The sequence below is a fragment of the Python bivittatus genome, unplaced genomic scaffold, assembly GCF_059951505.1.
Source record: "Python bivittatus isolate LINGU-HERP-01145 unplaced genomic scaffold, Pbiv_v1 ctg000470_np1212, whole genome shotgun sequence".
Taxonomy (NCBI): Eukaryota; Metazoa; Chordata; class Lepidosauria; order Squamata; family Pythonidae; genus Python; species Python bivittatus.
This window is the reverse complement of record NW_028277065.1, coordinates 2,788,906-2,807,675: the sequence shown is the minus strand read 5'-3', so window position 1 is coordinate 2,807,675 and position 18,770 is coordinate 2,788,906. Positions and strand designations below refer to the sequence as shown.

Sequence of the window (18,770 nt, the reverse complement as noted above, 5' to 3'; positions counted from 1 at the left end):
TCTCTAATCAAATAAGTCAATTTTTCTATCTCTGCAAATTCTGTCATCTTCACCAACCATTCCTCCCTTATAGGTATTTCAGTGTCTTCCCATTTTTGTGCATATAATAATCTCACTGTGATTACCATATACAAAAACAATCATTCTTGACCCCTTTCTAGTTGTCTGCCCATTAGTCCCAGCAAGAAAAGCTCTGGTTTCAGCTGAATATTAGTCTTTAAAATTCTTTGTATTACTGTTTGTATCTGAACACAAAATTTCTAGCTTTTTTGCAAGTCCACCAAGCACGATAAAATGACCTTTCATGTTTTCCACATTTCCAACATAGATTTGAAGTACCTTTAAACATTCTAGGAAGTTTTTTTCATCATTTTGGAAAGAAAGAAAGAAAGAAAGAAAGAAAGAAAGAAAGAAAGAAAGAAAGAAAGAAAGAAAGAAAGAAAGAAAGAAAGAAAGAAAGGTCTTTTAAATTATAATGTGAATTTCAGCCCTTCCAACCACATATTTTCCCATTGATCCATCTGCATATTATAACCATAGTTTATTTTATCATATACTCTTTAGCTTGTTCTTTTTCCATTTCAAACCTCAGTAAAAGCTTATACATTTTAGCAATTACATATTCATCATTTGCACACAATTCAGCTTCAAGTTCTATCTTACATTGTTCAATTCCAAATGTCCTTTTATCTACTTTAAAACTTTCTCTCAACTGTACATATGAAAACCATTGAAAACTAAGTTCTTCTGCACTCAATTGCTCTTTTGCCTTCATCTTATAGTCCCCATGTTCTTGTTCTAACAACCCATGATATGCCAACCATTTCTCTTTGTCTGCTGTTTCTTTTTTATAAAATGCTTCTTGTGCTGAGATCCACAAAGGCGTTTTCAGGCACAACCTGGGTTTGTATTTATTCCATACTCTCAATATGGCACTTCTAACAATGGTTTTTAAATTCTACATTAACCTTAACTTTATTGTACCATAAAAAACCATGCCATCCAAATCTCAATTTCAAATCAGGCAGTTCTGGGCCCCCTTGTTCCTTTGCATCTTGAAGAATTTTAAATTACTCTTGGTTTTGTTTTTTTTTTTTTCTCTTGCCATATGAACCTAGCTATATCTTTCTGCCATTGCTTAAATGGTACATCAGTTGTTAAAATAGGTATTTTTTGAAACAAAAACAACATTTTAGTTGAGGATACCATAAGACGTTCCTGAGGATTGAACCTGTGATTTCCACAGGTGAACAAATGAAATGCACTATGACTAACCTTATTCTTAAGCCTTTCTGCTTATTCCAGTTTATCAAATATTCTTGTTATTTAACAACAATGTAGGTGTGGGAGATCTGAATTCTGATTCAGAACTGCAATACTTAGGTTGATTTTTTTTTTCTTTCCCCAATTACATCCTAAATGAAATGACCAAGCCGTACAGTCATTCAGGGGCTGCATAAATTATCAATAAGTCTAAAGGCCAAAGAAATAAATTAAGTGACCTGCAATGACTTTTTAAAATGATACCCAGATGTAACCTATAACAAATAGGATACATATACATTTCTTGATGGTCCTATTATACATACATACAGGCATGTGTACATATATACACCTTGGGGATATGTTATGAATAAACATTTCTTGGCATATGGTAATTCAAATTTTAAGAAAGATCAGGTTGTTCTCTTTTACAAGAATCAATAACATTCTATTCCCAAATTCAAGTATTTTCATTTTGTTGGTTACAAATTCACATGAGATCTGGATAAATTTAAACAGCATAGGTGAATGTTACAGAAAACATATCCAAATAATTCATTACTAAATAAGTTTCACATTTCCCAGGCAATTGTCTTTCTCAATTACAATTAAATTACTTCATACAATCAACAAATGAATTGTTTCAGAAACTGAGCATTTCAGATATAAATAAAGATTGAAATGGAAATAGTACAATATATCCTAATTTTCTGATCAAATTTGACTACCTGGCCATTATGTGATCATCGAAAATAATATACAGAGATATATTTAAGAAATACCATAGGTAATCACTTAATCAAATCTTTATGTTGGTCATAGTATGGTTTGGTTTGGTATAAACCAAACCATAGTTTGGTCAGTATAAAACTCAAACTAGAAAAAACAATTTCAATAATACCACTGGATCTTATAAGAGGTGAAAGATAACTAAAAACTAGGGTTGCTAACACAATATTATAAAATTAAAATGCTAAAATATATCTATAAAAATTCTTAATAGTGAATATTAAGGCGGGGAGCTCTGAAGGTCATAAAAAGAATGTAAAACAGATAACAATTAAGAAAAATAAACATAAAAAAGGAATTCTCAATAAGTTTACCCATGCACAGTACCCTTAATTATTTGCACATTTTAATTGTTGCTAGGTAAAATCTAGCAACATTGTGTGTAATAAACAGTTCCTTATCTGAGAGGAGAAAATCAAGAAGAAAGCATTCATTATGATCTATAACACATGCTAATAAAGGAAGAAGGAAATTTTCTCAGCTATATTGGTAATAGGAGTAATGTAAAAGCACATGTGTGGTAGTCTCAATAGTACTGAGACATGGACAGGTTCTCATACATATGAAGACTTTGGTAAATCTCCCATTAAGAACTGCAGAGGGTAAAACATGTATGCCTTCTAAGAAATAATTTACAACCACTTAATACATTTTCAGGGTTCTGAAAAATCAAGTTTATTGGGAATGTACATACAGAATATATATTTCCAGAGCACAGCCAGAATCTGCTTTCTGTTGAAGACAACAATCTTCATATAAAGGCTGATCTTGACCCTTTCCTATTTTGTCTCTTTATTTTGTTAATAAGAATGTTTTTATGTCAGATGAAAAGAAACTCTAAACGTGTGGAATTTTTTCAAAAATAACTTGTTCTTCACAACAAAAGAAAATATATTCTATTTGCATTTAATGTGAACATCTATTTAGTATTTCCGAATAAAGGGATGCACATCTTTCTTTCTGAAATGTGAGGTTCCATTTTCCAAAGAATAGAAAGGTACAAAAGGTATATAAAGGAAATGTGTTGTCAAAATATATCCCCTCCCTTTCTCTCTCTCTGTTAGTGTACATTTATGCACATAAACACACAGACACATTTAAAACATAAAAGTGACTATTTTAGGAGAAAGTGACATGAACATGCATATCAATATGGATTTTTTCTTCAGAATTGCAAACTGATTCAAAAACAGGATGTCATGAAGAGATGGATAAAATCAAATTTGACCATTCCCCCTCCCTAACTCTACTTATAGTGTGGTGTTATGAACTGAGGCAAAAGAAAAGGAAAATGTTCAATAATAATAAATGATAACCAGTGTCTAAAATAGTGTGGCTCTAGTTCTACATTCCCACTAGTGATATGGAAGGATAAATTGGCCAACATTTCATAATATAGATAGCTTGAAAACTTCTTATCAATAACCAAAGACAGATAAACTATGAAAAAGGTTAATTATCATATTGAGGAGAGAAAACCTTAAAAGACTTAAACATAGCTAGTTTTGTTGATTATGATTAAATTCACAAATAACTGACATATATGTTTTCTCAGTGCCCTCTTTACTTCATTGTTTCTCAGGCTGTAGACAAGTGGATTTATCATGGGTGTCAGAACAGCATAGAAGACAGAAAACACTTTATTAAGGTTTCTCAATGTATTGGGTAAGATATAGACAATTGTTATGGTGCCATAAAAAATGGTAACTACAATAAGGTGAGAGGAACATGTAGAAAAGGCTTTTTGTCTACCACTGCTGGAAGAAATTTTCAGGATGGCAGTGATAATGCAACCATATGATATTAGGGTCAACAAAAATGGAGGTATGGTGAATAAAAAGGAAATAAGGTAAATCAGAATCTTCAGGAGATGAGTGTCACTGCAAGACAATTCTATGAGTGGGAAGACATCACAAAAGAAATGATTAATTTCATTTGGCCCACAAAAAGCTAAGTTGGACACTAAGGTGATTGTTATGGAAATAGCCAAAAATCCACTAAGAAAAGAGCCTCCGACTAACTGCACACAGAATCTACCACTCATTTGGATTGTATAATGTAAAGGGTGGCAGATAGCTAAATACCGATCATATGACATTACAGATAAGAGATAGCATTCAACTGCTCCTAGTGATGCAAAGAAATAGTGTTGAACAAAACACAGCTGGAATGAGATGGATCTGTCCCCAGTTTGAAGACTGATCAAAGCTTTGGGAAGAATGGTAGAACTATAGCATGTCTCTATACAGGAAAAATTTCCAAGGAAGAAATACATGGGTGTATGAAGATGTTTCTCTTTTATAACAAGCATAACTATCAGAATATTCCCAGCTAAAGTTATCATATAGATTAACAGAAAGAGGAAGAACAGAAGAATTTGCAGCTCTTGGAGATTCCTGAATCCTGTAAGGATGAATTTGGTAATGTTTGTTGGCTTTTCTGTGTCAGTGCTGTTAAGGAGTTGCATCTGTGGATAAAACATATTTAGACATACAATATGGTATTAGTATGAAATAAATATGCCTAGAAATATTATAGCTTCATCTTTCACTGACCTAATCATTAATCATTATCTTGGATACAGATTCACATAATGATGCAAAGGATTTTAAAGATTAATATTGCAAAGAAACCAGAATTATATTATTATTATTATTATTATTATTATTATTATTATTATTATTATTATTATTATTATTTTATATTGGGACGTATGGACAAAGAATTAGAAAAAAACTCATGGTAGATTGATTCTGTATATGGTAACTGCAGCAAATTTATAGTCTCAAGTAGTGACAGGATTCCAATAACTAGGTCAACTTCATTGCTAAAAATACATTTCTTCCCCCCCCCCACACACACAAGTCTTTATGTCATATAGTTTATTTGTTTCTTTGAACTCCAAGATGGGAAGGGTGAGGGTCCTTATTTTTAGGTACCCCAGGAGTGGAAAACCTAGATCCTGCATCTGTCCAGTTCTTTGCTTCCATCCCATCATAAAATTGTCCCCTCTAGACAGTGGAGGATTTAACCTCTAATTTTCAAAATTATTTTATACCTTATCAATTATATCACATACTAAATCTCTAAAGCAGTATTCATCAGATTTCCATATCAATTTGAACTCACATTGATTTTCACTTAAACCTTTTCCATATACTATAGTTTTACCCAACAGATCTTAACTTATACATTTCTTTCAATTTAATAAACCTAACAATATTTTTAATTGATTAATTGATTGATTGATTGTCTTACCTTGCTTTTTGGTTCTGTTCCACAATTTTGTATTTGGGAAAACAAAAACTGAAATGTTGTAGTCTGATGATACACATCAAATAGTATATATTGCAACATTTCAGTGTTTCACATGGAATGTAACTTATTCATCTCTATAGAAACCACTTTGAAATAGACATACGTAGGATTATGCTACAGTTAAATACAGTTCCTGAAATAGAACAGTCCTTTATACATCACCTGTTTTATGGTCAATTATCTGACAGACAAGTTTAATTTACAGGTTCTATATCCAATGGCACCAGTTATTGCAGAGGATAAAATGTACAAAAACAGTAAGAAATCCCATTAGACTTACGCAAAAGTCTAACCTCAAAGGAAACGTTAATTAAGAAATACAGACAGATTAAATATGCATTAACTAGGGGGAGTTTAAAATAAGGCAGGGTTCCCCAAAGTGGTCAATATTGACCCCCAAGGGCTGATGGGAGAAACCATTATTGTCTTTATTGTTGTTATTATTATATGTAGTACTATAAGTTAAAGTAGTGTTTATTAACTTATTTTCATATACTAAATGTTTAGGGGTTGATAGACAATCCAAAACCTCATGAAGGTGTTGATGGGCTGAAAAGTTTGGGGATGCTTGATCTAGGGTGAGCTACCCATCTCCCTCCTGGCCCATCCATGATCTTTTAAAAATCATTTTTAAGAGTCCACTGGAGTTGGGCAGCCAATAAATTTAAATGAATGAATGAATGAATGAATGAATGAATGAATGAATGAATGAATGAATGAAAAGGGGATATTTTGATAATCACTTTTTGGAGTGATTGAAAGTGATAGCAGAACCAAACATAGTGAAAGACTTGAAAGTAGTTACTTTCCCATGACCCTATGATAATAATCAAGGTTTTGTCAGCACATCAAAACACAGATGGCACCAACAGAAAAGAGGACTTGGTTGTTTTTCTTCTAGAGCCTTCTCCCATAGCACTGGCCCAAAACTATTTAATACTACCTGTATTGCTTTATTGGTGTGAATCAGAACAGCCATAGATTCCAATGTTTGGAGGTACTGTATCTTGTGTAGATTTTTAAGAGTTTTTCAGAGACTGATTAAATCTTTCCTTTAATTTACCTGTCTGCAGGTAATACAAAGTAGTACTAACCCCAGACATCCCCAAATCTATATCCAAATGCTTCAACAAAAGAGGTTGGAAGTTTGTGGCTTGATCTGTGGGAATCTCATTAGGTATGCTGTTTTATCAGTTCATTCACAATGATATGGTACTCTTTTGGGTTTGAAGAAGGCATGCAGTTCACCTCTGGACAGCAAGGTGGCTCTGCCATTCCAGTCTGGAAGCGCAGAGTCTAGCATGATGGGGGCACTGGAAGTCCAGTGTTATAGTAACTGTGGGTGTTATTCTGTGACACCACTCATGGTTTTCTATCAGTTTTGGTGGCACCTGTCTTCAAAGCTGGTAGAGGCTTCATAGCAAAGGGCTCGCCAGCAGGTTCTGTCAGCAGAACAGAATGCCATTTTGTAGTTTAAACTCTGATTCTCACATTTTTAACTGCGGAATATACTAATTGGAAGCATGCAACAACAAGAACAATGTATTTCTGGAGCAACAAAAGTAACCGTTGTAACTCTTGCGAGAAAAAAAATACAGTTTTAAGTATAATAATGTTTTTATTTATATTATTGCTTTAAAGAATTCACATTTTTGTTGACCTTTGTACTACTTGGACATTTGTATAATTAAATGATTTGCCAATCCTATGCTTTCCTCATCTTACCACAGCATGATGAAATGAAATACTGTACTTAGCAAATGATGAAAATAAACTCTTAAAATATCAACATTTCTATAAGGCAAGTCTACCAGGACCATGCTAAGAGCTACAAGTGATCTTTAAAAGAATCATATCAGCTACTCCTTATTTGTTTGCATGCTACTGGGGCTTAGAAGTCTGCTTACTGCTTTGGTCTTTACTTTTCACATCCTCACTAATTCCTCCTTCAGGGTCTGACACTTCTCCAGCTTCTCATACTCCTTCCTGATGTTGCTGTCACTTGGCACTGATACATCTATCACTACCATTGTCTTCTGGCCCCTGTGTGCTACCACAATGTCTGGCTGATTGGTCAGTACCTGCCTGTCCATCTGGATCTGGAGTCCCACAAGATCTTAGCCCTGTTATTCTCCATAACCTTCTGTGGAATCTCCCATCTGGACTTGGGAGGGTCTAGCTCATACCCTGTGCAGATGTTCCTGTACACAATGCCAGGTACTTGATTGTGCCATTAGTGTATGCTGTTCCTGCCTGCATCTTACCTCCTGACACTATGTGTTGGACTGCCTCTGAGGCCTCTTTGCACAATCTACACCTTGAGTCTTGTCTAGTGTGGTAGACCCCTGCTTCTATGGATCAAGTGCTCAGTGCCTGTTCTTGTGCTGCTATGATCAGTGCTTCAGCACTGTCTTTTAGTCCAGCCCTTTCCAGCCACTGGTAGGGTTTCCCAATGTCAGCCACTTCGGCTATCTGTCAATGATATATAATACAGTAGTCCTTCGGGTTCAAAGAAGACACGCTGTTGTGGAGTTTATCTGTGAACACAGAGGTGGTTCTGCAGTCCTAGTCTGGACGTGCAGAGTCTAGCACAATGGGAGCATTGAAGTTCTCTTGTGGGTATTATTCTGTGAAGCCACTCACGGAGCCAATGACTGGTTCTAAGTCACCCAATAAGCTTCAGGACTGAATTGGGATCTGAGCCTTGATCTTTTTTTAGTCAAAGTCCAACAAATGAACCACTTATACACAATGGTTTTAGCACCTTCAACCCATATGACATACACACATGCTTACATAACATATAAATCTTGTTGTTGTCACAAATTCCTGCTAATATAAACTCCAAAATGAATAATGCAGATGGAAGTCAGGGCAAAACTGAAAGGATGGCATACAAAATCCCTGAAATGTTATTTTTCAAGATTATTCTCATTTGAATGCTTGACCTAAAGACAAATATACAACAAATCCACATTACAGTTTACAACAATATCCTTATTGCATATTGGAGGACCTGATGAAAGAACAGTCCTGCAAGGGAGCTGCTTGTTCTGCAAGACAGAAGTGGACCTTAAACTGGTTTGAAGATAGTCCAAAATAATCTATATTATCAATCTGTACTTTGTTAATCTGATTTAAATTGCTTTAGTGAGGTTTAATCCTTTATTTTTTATCTTATACTCCCAACTCTTTTTTTCCCTTACTGTTGGTACTTCTGGTCTTGTTCCCAATCTAGAACCAACCAAGCAAACCCAGTCTGCCTTCTCAATATAGCACCATTAGTCTTGATGAAGCTGTCATCAACCGTTTGGCTTTCCACTCCTCCTGGGATAAACAGGAAAATGTCAGGATTTCCTGGTAGTACAAAAATACAGTGGTAAATTCTAACTGTCTGGGCTAACACTCTATGAGCAACCCAGAGAAGAGACATGTGGTTTTATTAGAGATAAAATGATAATACTAGGAAATAGGGACTTATTTTTATTGTGATATAAAAATAAGTGTATATGTATCACATTTTATTTAAGAAAATCACAAAGCAGCTGAGAAATATAGAGAACAATACTGAAGACAATTATGAAAAATTAAGCTCCTAATCTGCCTTCATATGGGCCCTGCAGTAAACTACTATTGCAATTGATAGATGAATTAACAAATAAGCAACATTTTTTAAAAAAATTCAGAGTAAACCTTGCTAGATAAAGAAGAATGGGGTTGATTTGTGTGCTGGGTAATTTACTGAGCATAATTTTAAAGGGAAACTTCAAACCTATTAGGGTTATAAAACTCTATATAGGTGCTTGTGATTACTTATAAAGCCCTCTATTGCATTAACATGAGTTAGTTACAGGACTACCTCTCACCGATTGTCCCATCAGAACCAGTAGAAGAGACATGTAATGGGTTCCATCAAGAAGTGTCATTTGGTTGGACCCAGGAAACAAGCCTTTTCTCTCATGGCTTATGCCCTTTAGAACATTATTCCCCCAAAGATTAAATTGGCCCCCACCCTGCTTGCTTTATGCAAAGCCCTGAAGAGGTGGTTGTGTTGCCAGGTTTGGGGTTGGATTGTCAGTTAGAGCCCATGAGATGGCTATGTTAACTATAGTTTGATTTGATTTATCTTGGCTGCTAGTTATGTATTTTATTTTTATTGTTGGTTGTATTTCAACTGCTCTTAGCTGCCCAAAGTCACCATAGTGAAATGGGTGGCTGTATAAATTGAATTAAATAAATAAATAAACAGAAATATTCAATAACATATTTTATTTCTGCAGAAGATGATCATAAATTATATTGGTCTGCTTCATAATTTAGGACATACTTAGTTAAATTACTAAGAGTTGAAGGCCTAAATGTCTTCTAATAGTTACTGTAAAATTATTCTAGGCTGCTATCTCAGAGATATAAGAACTGGCAATTAATCCACTTAGCTCACTAGATTTTAGATCTTGTCAGACATGCATAAGAAGGCACTGTTGGTATGCTATTTAAAAATATTTACAGTTGCTATATTGGCCACTGCATAATAGCTGAAAACAACTGTAGCATCCAAATTTAATGACAGGCTTATAAGAATATGGGAATGAATGTTGCTGATACAATTAATTATACAATAGGATAGCAGAATTCAGGTAAAGAAAGATTTCCATAAACATGGTTATTGTTTTGGAGCAATATATTTCAATTAGATAGGTAGATAATCTTTATTACAGTCCCTGATGTGAAGGTATATTTCAGTTATGGTACAGCTTTATGTACCATAAGTGAAGGCAGAAACAGACCTTAGGATAGGTTTTGGCCTAGGATGTGGTGAGGGAAGTCAAAATCTTGGAGAATAATGTTTGTGTTTTCTATCCCCTTTTCTGCAGTCAAGCAATGAGAATGAATAGTATAGTGAAGTTTTACCAATCATTCAGTATTGCAAAAGTGCTCAATATAACAATGGATATTTGCAGAAGTGGGAGAAAGGCAAAACAGTAATAGTAAAACAGATGATAGTTTTGTTGCTCATGTGAATCCAGGTCCTAGCTTCTTCAACAAAACTTGAATGGAACAACTATAGCTTGGAGTTGCATTCAGCTATCACCACAATGTTACATATTTTCTTTTCACTGAACTCAGTGAAATTACTCAGAGCCTTTTTCAAAGATTCCTTCACTTCTTTATTCCTCAAGGTGTAAACAAGAGGATTGACCATGGGAGTTAAGATGGTGTAGGGGATAGAGAAAACCTTTTTAACATCTCTGAGTGTGCCAGTGTCTGGTAAAATATAGACAATCATCAGAGTTCCATAGAAAATGGTGACCACAATGAGGTGAGAGGAACATGTGGCAAATGCTTTTTGTCTTCCAGTGGTGGATGGAATTCTCATAATAGCAGTAATGATACAAACATAAGATGCAATGGTTAGAATGAATGGGGGCAGAATATCAATGGATCCAAATATGAGAGCTAAAATTCTGACATGGCTTGTGTCTGTACAAGAAAGTTGGAGCAGTGGGCTGAAGTCACAGAAGAAATGATCAATTTCCTTGGGGCCACAGAATGATAGTTGTGCTACTAGACATATGATTATCACTAAAATTGATGCTGCACATAACCATGATGATGCTATGCAAACAAAAATGACTCTATTATTCATAATCATGGAATAATGCAATGGTTTGCAGATCGCAACAAACCTATCATAAGACATCACTGACAGGAGGTAACATTCAACAATAACAAGGCAACCAAAACAAAACAATTGCATGAAACAACCCCAGATAGAAATTGATTTGCTATCCTTTAGGAAATCTGCAATCATCTTGGGTAGGATGGTTGAACTGTAGCAAACTTCCAAGCAGGACAAATTTGCTAAGAAATAATACATAGGAGTATGAAGATTCTGCTCAGATACGATCAGGATGATAATCAAAACATTTCCAGTTATAGTCAAAGTATAGATCATGACAAACACCAGGAAAAGAAGCATCCAGAAATCTTCAAGTTTCCCAAAACCCAATAAGATGAATTCTGTGATGTCTGTGCCATTTTCCCCTTTGTCAAAACCACTGATCTGCATCTGGAGGAAGAGTATCATATCAATGATTTCTGAATCTGTAGAAATATTATTATAATACTATGATAACTGGAAATTCATGTTATTATGCATTAGCAAGAGACTGTTTCACTACTAAGACTGAAAACAACAGCTTTTCTACAAATCAATTTAAATTATTATTATTTTATCTATATATTATTTATTAGTGGAAGATTAGTTTATTGATTTGTTGAATAAGCCACAATTGGCTGTGTTCACAGAAAGTGCTACGTTTGTCACCATCATTCCTGGTTCACACAGTATAGTAAGCCAAATCCATACAAGCCACATCCCAGTTCAAGGCAGTGTAGGAACTCAGCTTGTGGGTGCTTCAGAGAGGGAACAGGAACATAATCTCCTGAAAATAGCAAATAACCTTCAAACTATATTTTAGAATTTTAACACAGAAAATGGTATGGGTTGTCTGTATGTTTGCTAGTTTCTGTTTTGTTTTGTTTTCTGAACAAGGGCAACATTCATTCTATCCCTTGGAGATACTAATAGAGGTTCCATCTCCTGCCTTAAGATTCTCTCTCTCTCCCCCCCCCCCCCGTGTGCATTACAAAATTGTTGTGACTAACATAGGGAAAAAAATGGCAGAAAACATAATGATCACAGGAGAAGGTTTACCTTAAGAAGGAAATGCCCAAGCAGTAATCTCTTGAATCAAAATGTTTCAAGTGAAAAATAGTGTCTCTAGTTAGAAACATTTTAGTCCCATCCAAAATGTCCTTCAGAAGAAGCCTATTCGGTATGTATCATGAACCTTGCAAACCAAAACAACAGCCACTTGGAATGAACATTCCAAATTAACAAAACCTGCATTTAATATAATAAATTCTGTTCTCCTATGTGATTTTCCTCCCTGCCTCCTCTGTAATTTCCTTCTTAAGTGATGATAAATTGATCATAACTTCAAGATCTTTTAAACTACTTCTGTAAAAAAAAATGAGGAGAATGAAGGGAAGAAACAAACAGTTTAAGCTTCTGGGATTAATTACTGGATGGAATTAATGTTACAGCTAGAGAACATTGTATCGCAAGAAGGGAGCTTGATAACTTGGAATAATTCCTTGCATTCAAGAAATACCAACTTTTACATTCTTTAAGCAGGTGACTATTGTTGTTGGTGCTCCTACCATTCATAATCTTAATTTAAACAAGCCTTTGTTCCTGCTTGAATTATTTTATTTGCGAGCCATTTATAATCTTATTTTCCTTTGGTATTTTAAAAATGATTTTAATATATATTTAAAATGTACTAAACTAATTAACAGAAAAAATGTAGATATATACAACAGCATTACCATTATAATATACCTTCAAAATTAACAATACTATAGTAATTAGACAATAATAATTATAACAACAACAAAGGTGAGGGGGATGCCTAGAAATCTAAATGTCAGCAATCCATCACTGTAAATTAAGTGTTAATTTCTTCTGGCAGTTTTTCTTTTTTTTCCTTTTAATCAGGCCCTGTAACTAAATATCATGATGTCTTTATACATTCCAAATACTTGCTCTGCAGCCAAGAAGAGTATATACATTTTTAAAACACTTTAATACTTTAAAATAGTATTGAGCTATTCATGTTAAACCAAAGGTTCACAAAAGAACAAGACCAAATCATATGAGCTAATGTTCCAAATCTTGAGTTGCATATCCAATGCCAGATTGTAACCAGCCCTTTTTAAATCATTCTATGATATATCCAATGTATACCTTAACATATTTTGATTGTATTAGCATATTTCAAACTAATTTGTGAAGGCCTTGCCATCAAAAAATGTGGTAAATTAAAAAAGAAGAAAAGAATCATGCTTCTGAAAATGAATTATTCGTGATTTGTTACTAGCAGAGCAAAATTAGGGTTCTAGAGTTCTGTTGTATTAAGGCTTGTAGATGTAGGTACCTATGAGTTATGGATTGTCAATCTCTATTATATAAGAACTTTTATTTTATTTTGCTGGGATTGGGTCTAAACCTATTTCTCTCCCCATCCAAATTAATCCAGCCTCTAGGCACCAGGAAGGATCTCAGTTGCAGTTTCTGTTCAGCCTAGGGTGGAGATGTATAACTGAGTATCAGCTGCATATTGATGATAACTCACACATGCTATCTTCTCCTGGGTTCAGGTAGATATTTAACAGGAGATGGAGAGAGTCAAGCCCTAAGACACCATAAATAGAAAACCTACAGGCTCAACCTCTCCTCACCCCAAGCAATTTGTTCATTTAATTTAAGGGCCACCTGATTCCCAAATGACTCTGGGCAGCTTACAACTATAAAACCAACACATAAATAATACCACCTACTGGAAAAGCAAGATACCAAACCAAAACCAAAACTAATCAGACCAAAATAAAAGAAAGCCAAACAATAAAGGGGGCTCCATAGTCACCTTGTTCCCAGGGATTGGGAGAACAACCAGGTCTTCAATAATTTCCTGAACAATATAACAGTGGGAGCCACATGAATCTTTGGAGGGAGGTCATTCCAGAGGCTAGGAATTCCAACAGAGTATTTGCACTTTCCTGGTTCTCTTAATTGATGAGACCTGGAATGTGCCCACCCTGCTAGTTCATACCAGATGGCCAGAGATGACTAAAAATAAGCAGTCCCTCAGATAGCCAGGCCATATGCCATGAAAGGCTTTGAAAGTGATAACCAGCACCTTGAATTGCATGTGGAAATCAAGTGGTAACTAGTGCAGCTTGTGATGCAACAGGATCACACACACATGACATGGCATCCTTATCATTGTCCACACTGTCACATTCTGGACCATGGCAGTCATATATAAAGCACATTACAGTAATCATATTGTGACTAGTGCATGAATGTCTGTCTGAAGGCTCTCCCAATCCAAGAAAGGGCACATCTGGTATAAGTAAAAGACTCTATTAGCCTCAACAAGATCTGAAAATCAAAAACAACCCCAAATTTCACAGTGGTGGAATAGCAGCCCCACTGAGAGCCAGCAATGTAATACCTCTGGATCTGGAGCACCCAAGCAAACATAGCCAATTGGTCTTGTTAGGACTGTTTTTTCTATATCTAGACCTGCACAGCCTCCAGTCACTGGGTTAGGACTTTGGCCACATTACTCAGCCAAACAGGGGCTGATATATATAACTGGTTGATGACCTCAAGCAGCAGTTTCATGCAGATGTTAAGCAGAAGGGGAGAGAGTGTTGAGCTCTTTGGCATTCCACAAATAAGGGGCCATGGGCTTTCTCTCTCCATCTGTCAACAGCTGTTGAAACAGGCCTCAGAGAAAGGAGGAGAACCATCATAAAATCAGAGAAAGAAGCCTCCCACCCCCATTGCTGAAGCCAATCCAAAAGGATTCCATGGCTGATGGTATTAAAACCTCTGAGAGATTAAAGAACACAAGGAGGGATGCACCACCACCCCATCCCAGTTCTGCCATAGATCATCAGCTAGAGGGCCAATGGTGTCTCCATATTAAACCCAGTCCAAATAATCTGCTTCCTCCAGGCACCTTGGGAGCTGAAGCCCAACCACCATTTCCAATATTTTCCATGAAAAGAGAAGGTTAGAGACTGGATAATAATTATCTAGGACTGTTGGGTCAAGCGATGGCTTCTTGAGTAGAGGGTGCACCACAGCCTCCTTGAAGGCTGAGAAAACCATTCCCTCACTCAAAGAAACCAACATCACCTCATAGATCCAACTACAAGTCACCTCCTGGATGACAATGCATGTGGCTAGATTTGTGTAACAGCACGGAAGATCCATTGGACCCTGATAGGCCAATTTTATGCTAGCCAAATGCATTCTATGTAACTGTAATTCATTTAAATTTTAGATATAACTTCCTTGTAATTTTAGACATTATTATACTTTATATAATTTTGTGTCTACTTTATAATTTAAATATAGACTGCATCCTGAATCTCACTCATAGATGCTAGTTAGGTTGTGTTATAAACATATTTTAACTTTGTCTTAAATTTTATTTCATTTATTATCTATTAAGATAGATTTATATATATTCACAGAGCACTCTGCTTGTAGTGGTCTATGACCATAATACATTGAATTAAATTGAAAATGATCCAGATAATCCATTTTATCCTGGGATCTTTGCAACTGCCAACTACCACCTTCTCAACATTTTCTTAAAAGGGGAGATTGGAGTCAGACCAATAATTAAGTAATCATTGTCACAGATGCAGGAGCCTCAAAAACAAAATAAAGCAAAACACCAAACAATCAACAATTTGTGAAAATGGGAAATGTAGTCCTCTTTGCTCTAGTTTGATATCCATAAACTTAAATTATCAATTTATCATGGCACTGATAATGAAATAGACAGATGGAAATCCCCCCCCCTCAAAAAAACCCTAAATAAATCTCATGAAAAACATGTAGACAGAGCAGAAATCAATGTCAAGGAAGTTAAAATCTGAACTCAAAAACAATTCCATTTGAGTTCAGCTGAGTTCAATCCTTAATTATAACATTAAAAAGGTAAATCTAAGTATCCCAGGTGGGAGAAGGAGGACAAGTAATGAAAAGTGCATTGTAACATCATGACAAACAACCTGTGTCTTACATGCTTGTTGTCACACATAAAGCAAGTATGTAAGGGCAAAGGTTTTGATGCAATAACATTTTGCTGCAAATACCTATGAAGGTAGACTCCTTTAAGAAGTGACTTTGCCAGGACTTCAATCCCACGGCTGAGAGGGTGATTACAAACTGATCAACTTGATGTCAATAATGGGCTAAACTCAGAAACAGGTTATTAAACAGTAAGTTATTGATCATTTAGGGAAAAAAATGCATTCCTCGAGAGGAGCCTGCCTAAAGTTGTGAAAAATAAATCATTTGAAACTATACTGATCTCCATGATTGACAGAGAGAGCAGTTTAGGTGACCATAGAAATGCTGTGGATAAAGTTGCCTGAATAATAACACCCCAAAGGTGTCTGTCAATGGCTCTACATCAAATGGAAGAAAGAATAGAACTGTAACATCAGCTTGGAGAAAATGAAGCATAGGTATTCTGCTTATATGTCTTTTTCATTTCATTTCCTTATTAGTGTTTTATCTTTTCTATTAGCAAAAATCAACTTGAAACACATACATTTTATTTAAAGTCTAAAAGTCAGAATTTAAAAAAAAAATTGTAATATTATTAATGAAATACATGTAATTGAAATGTGGATTCAAGTTCTTTCTCCTTCTCCTTCTCCTTCTCCTTCTCCTTCTCCTTCTCCTTCTCCTTCTCCTTCTCCTTCTCCTTCTCCTTCTCCTTCTCCTTCTCTCAACATATTCCCTTTAAATTAAAGTCCCATATGCAGTATGGCAACCAGCATAGTCCATTCATCAAATTTGGAGGAAATACTTAAGAGAAATCAATCTAGTCACAAATATAAGTTATTCATGATGTCAGTGGAGTTAATGTGAATGTGAGGATGCAACCCTTTTTTCTGTGATCTTGATGAAAATTTTGCTAAAGCTAAATTGAAGTGAATATATTTGCAAAAATTGTTTCACACATAACTACCAGTTTTGAATTTATCCAATACTGGTAGATAATTGGTATGCCTACATAGTCCATACATTTCTAGATCCTCAGCATTTGATGTTTTACTAATAGATGCAGTTTGCAAAACCTTCAGAATGGCAGAACATAACAGGCATCAAGGAGTTTATCCTCCTCGGATTTGGGAATGCTGAGAACCTGAACACTCTCCTCTTCATGTTATTTATAATCATTTATATTGTAACTTTATCTGGGAACTTTCTCATCATTGCACTGGTTGTGGCAGAAAAGCATCTCCGCATTCCCATGTACTTCTTCCTCTCAAATCTCTCCTGTCTGGAGATCTGCTATACCTCAGCTATATTACCCAAAATGATGGCCAATTGTCTTACAGGCAACAAGACAATTTCTTTTTGGGGCTGTGTTTTACAAATACAATTCTTCTTCACTCCAGGAGCTACTGAATGTTATCTCTTGGCTGCAATGTCATCTGATCGTTATCTAGCCATATGTAGACCCTTGCATTATGTCACACTTATGAATGACAAAACATGTATCTTGCTAGTTTTGATGTCATGGCTTATAGCATTTCTGCTTATTGCAGTTTTGACATCCTTGTTGGCACAACTCACATTCTGCGATCAATATGAAATTGACCATTTCTTTTGTGATTTCACACCTTTGATACGACTTTCCTGCAATGACACTTGGGTGATTGAAACCACTGCTTTAATAACATCATCTCTAGCAATTTTACCTACATTTTTCATAACTCTCTCATCTTACACTTTTATCATCCGAGCAGTTCTGAAAATCCCCTCTGTGGATGGGAGACAAAAGGCATTTTCCACCTGTTCTTCCCATCTTATTGTGGTCTCCATTTTCTATGGATCCTTAATGTTTGTCTACATTTTGCCAACCACTGGAAAATTCAAAGATATGAAAAAGGGCTTCTCTTTCCTGTATTCAGCTCTTACCCCTATGGTTAATCCCTTCATTTATTGCCTACGAAACAAAGAGATAGAGGAAATCCTTAGAAAACAATTCTTCAAATTTGGGAGGTTTTCTGAATCTCTTTAATTTCAATTTTCTGCTGTGGCTCCTGTCCTGTCCTCTTGAACATCACACATACACACACACCTGAGGTGAGGTTAGCTCCATCTCTGTTAGCTTTTTGGAAGGCCTTGAAAACATGGCTTTTCCAGCAGCCTTGGGGATCCCATGGAAGCCTGTGCAATGGTTATATTGCATTTAGATGGATGTTCTTCTCCCACAGTCTTGCTTTTCTTTATATTTTAAAGGTTTTTTTTTTTTGCAGCTGTGACATTGTGTAAAGTGTTGGTTGTATGCTGCCCAGAGTCATGCTCAGTGATATATACATTTATTAATTAAATAAATAAACATTTCCTATGGATATCACATATATTCTGCTATTTTGAAATGATATTTTGCAATATTCATGTATGGATTTTGGAGAATTCAAAATATAAAATCTTGAATTAATAGCAATCTTGATTCTTATTAATTCAAGAAATATCTTTACATCATGTTTCCTATAATTGTTTTCTCCAGGAACAATTCTAATCCAGGATCCTAGGTACTTTACATATGGAGGAAAGACATATTCAGTTAATGCCCGTATGATCCAAACATAGTTTTTGAGTTCCTTGGGATTACAGGATGTCACTTTTTAACAATAACATTTTGTGATCTGATACCAATAATTTGTAACCCATGGCATTATAAAGAATTAAGGAATAACAAGCTTGGTCTTCTGTTGCTCTAGCGTTA

The 18,770-nt window shown here is 35.3% G+C and overlaps 3 protein-coding genes across 3 annotated transcripts; 1 reads left to right on the top strand and 2 right to left on the bottom strand.

Annotated features, from left to right (window-relative positions):
- Positions 1-3,541: 3,541 nt before the first annotated feature.
- LOC103056445 (olfactory receptor 5AP2-like) lies at positions 3,542-4,396 on the bottom strand. Its single transcript, XM_007443386.2, has one exon. It carries the CDS (start codon positions 4,394-4,396, stop codon positions 3,542-3,544), a length of 855 nt encoding a protein of 284 aa, XP_007443448.2.
- A 6,036-nt stretch (positions 4,397-10,432) lies between these two features.
- Positions 10,433-11,440, bottom strand: LOC103051951 (olfactory receptor 11A1-like). Its single transcript, XM_007445161.2, has one exon. The coding sequence runs from the start codon at positions 11,438-11,440 to the stop codon at positions 10,433-10,435; it is 1,008 nt and encodes a 335-aa protein (XP_007445223.2).
- Positions 11,441-17,093: 5,653 nt separating this feature from the next.
- On the top strand, positions 17,094-18,059 carry LOC107326710 (olfactory receptor 6C74-like). Its single transcript, XM_088143083.1, has one exon. The coding sequence runs from the start codon at positions 17,094-17,096 to the stop codon at positions 18,057-18,059; it is 966 nt and encodes a 321-aa protein (XP_087999209.1).
- The last annotated feature ends 711 nt before the right edge of the window (positions 18,060-18,770 follow it).

Coding starts and splice junctions, on each gene's coding strand:
- LOC103056445 (XM_007443386.2), bottom strand. CDS start 4,396: ATGATAACTTTAGCTGGGAATATTCTGATAGTTATGCTTGTTATAAAA.
- LOC103051951 (XM_007445161.2), bottom strand. CDS start 11,440: ATGCAGATCAGTGGTTTTGACAAAGGGGAAAATGGCACAGACATCACA.
- LOC107326710 (XM_088143083.1), top strand. CDS start 17,094: ATGCAGTTTGCAAAACCTTCAGAATGGCAGAACATAACAGGCATCAAG.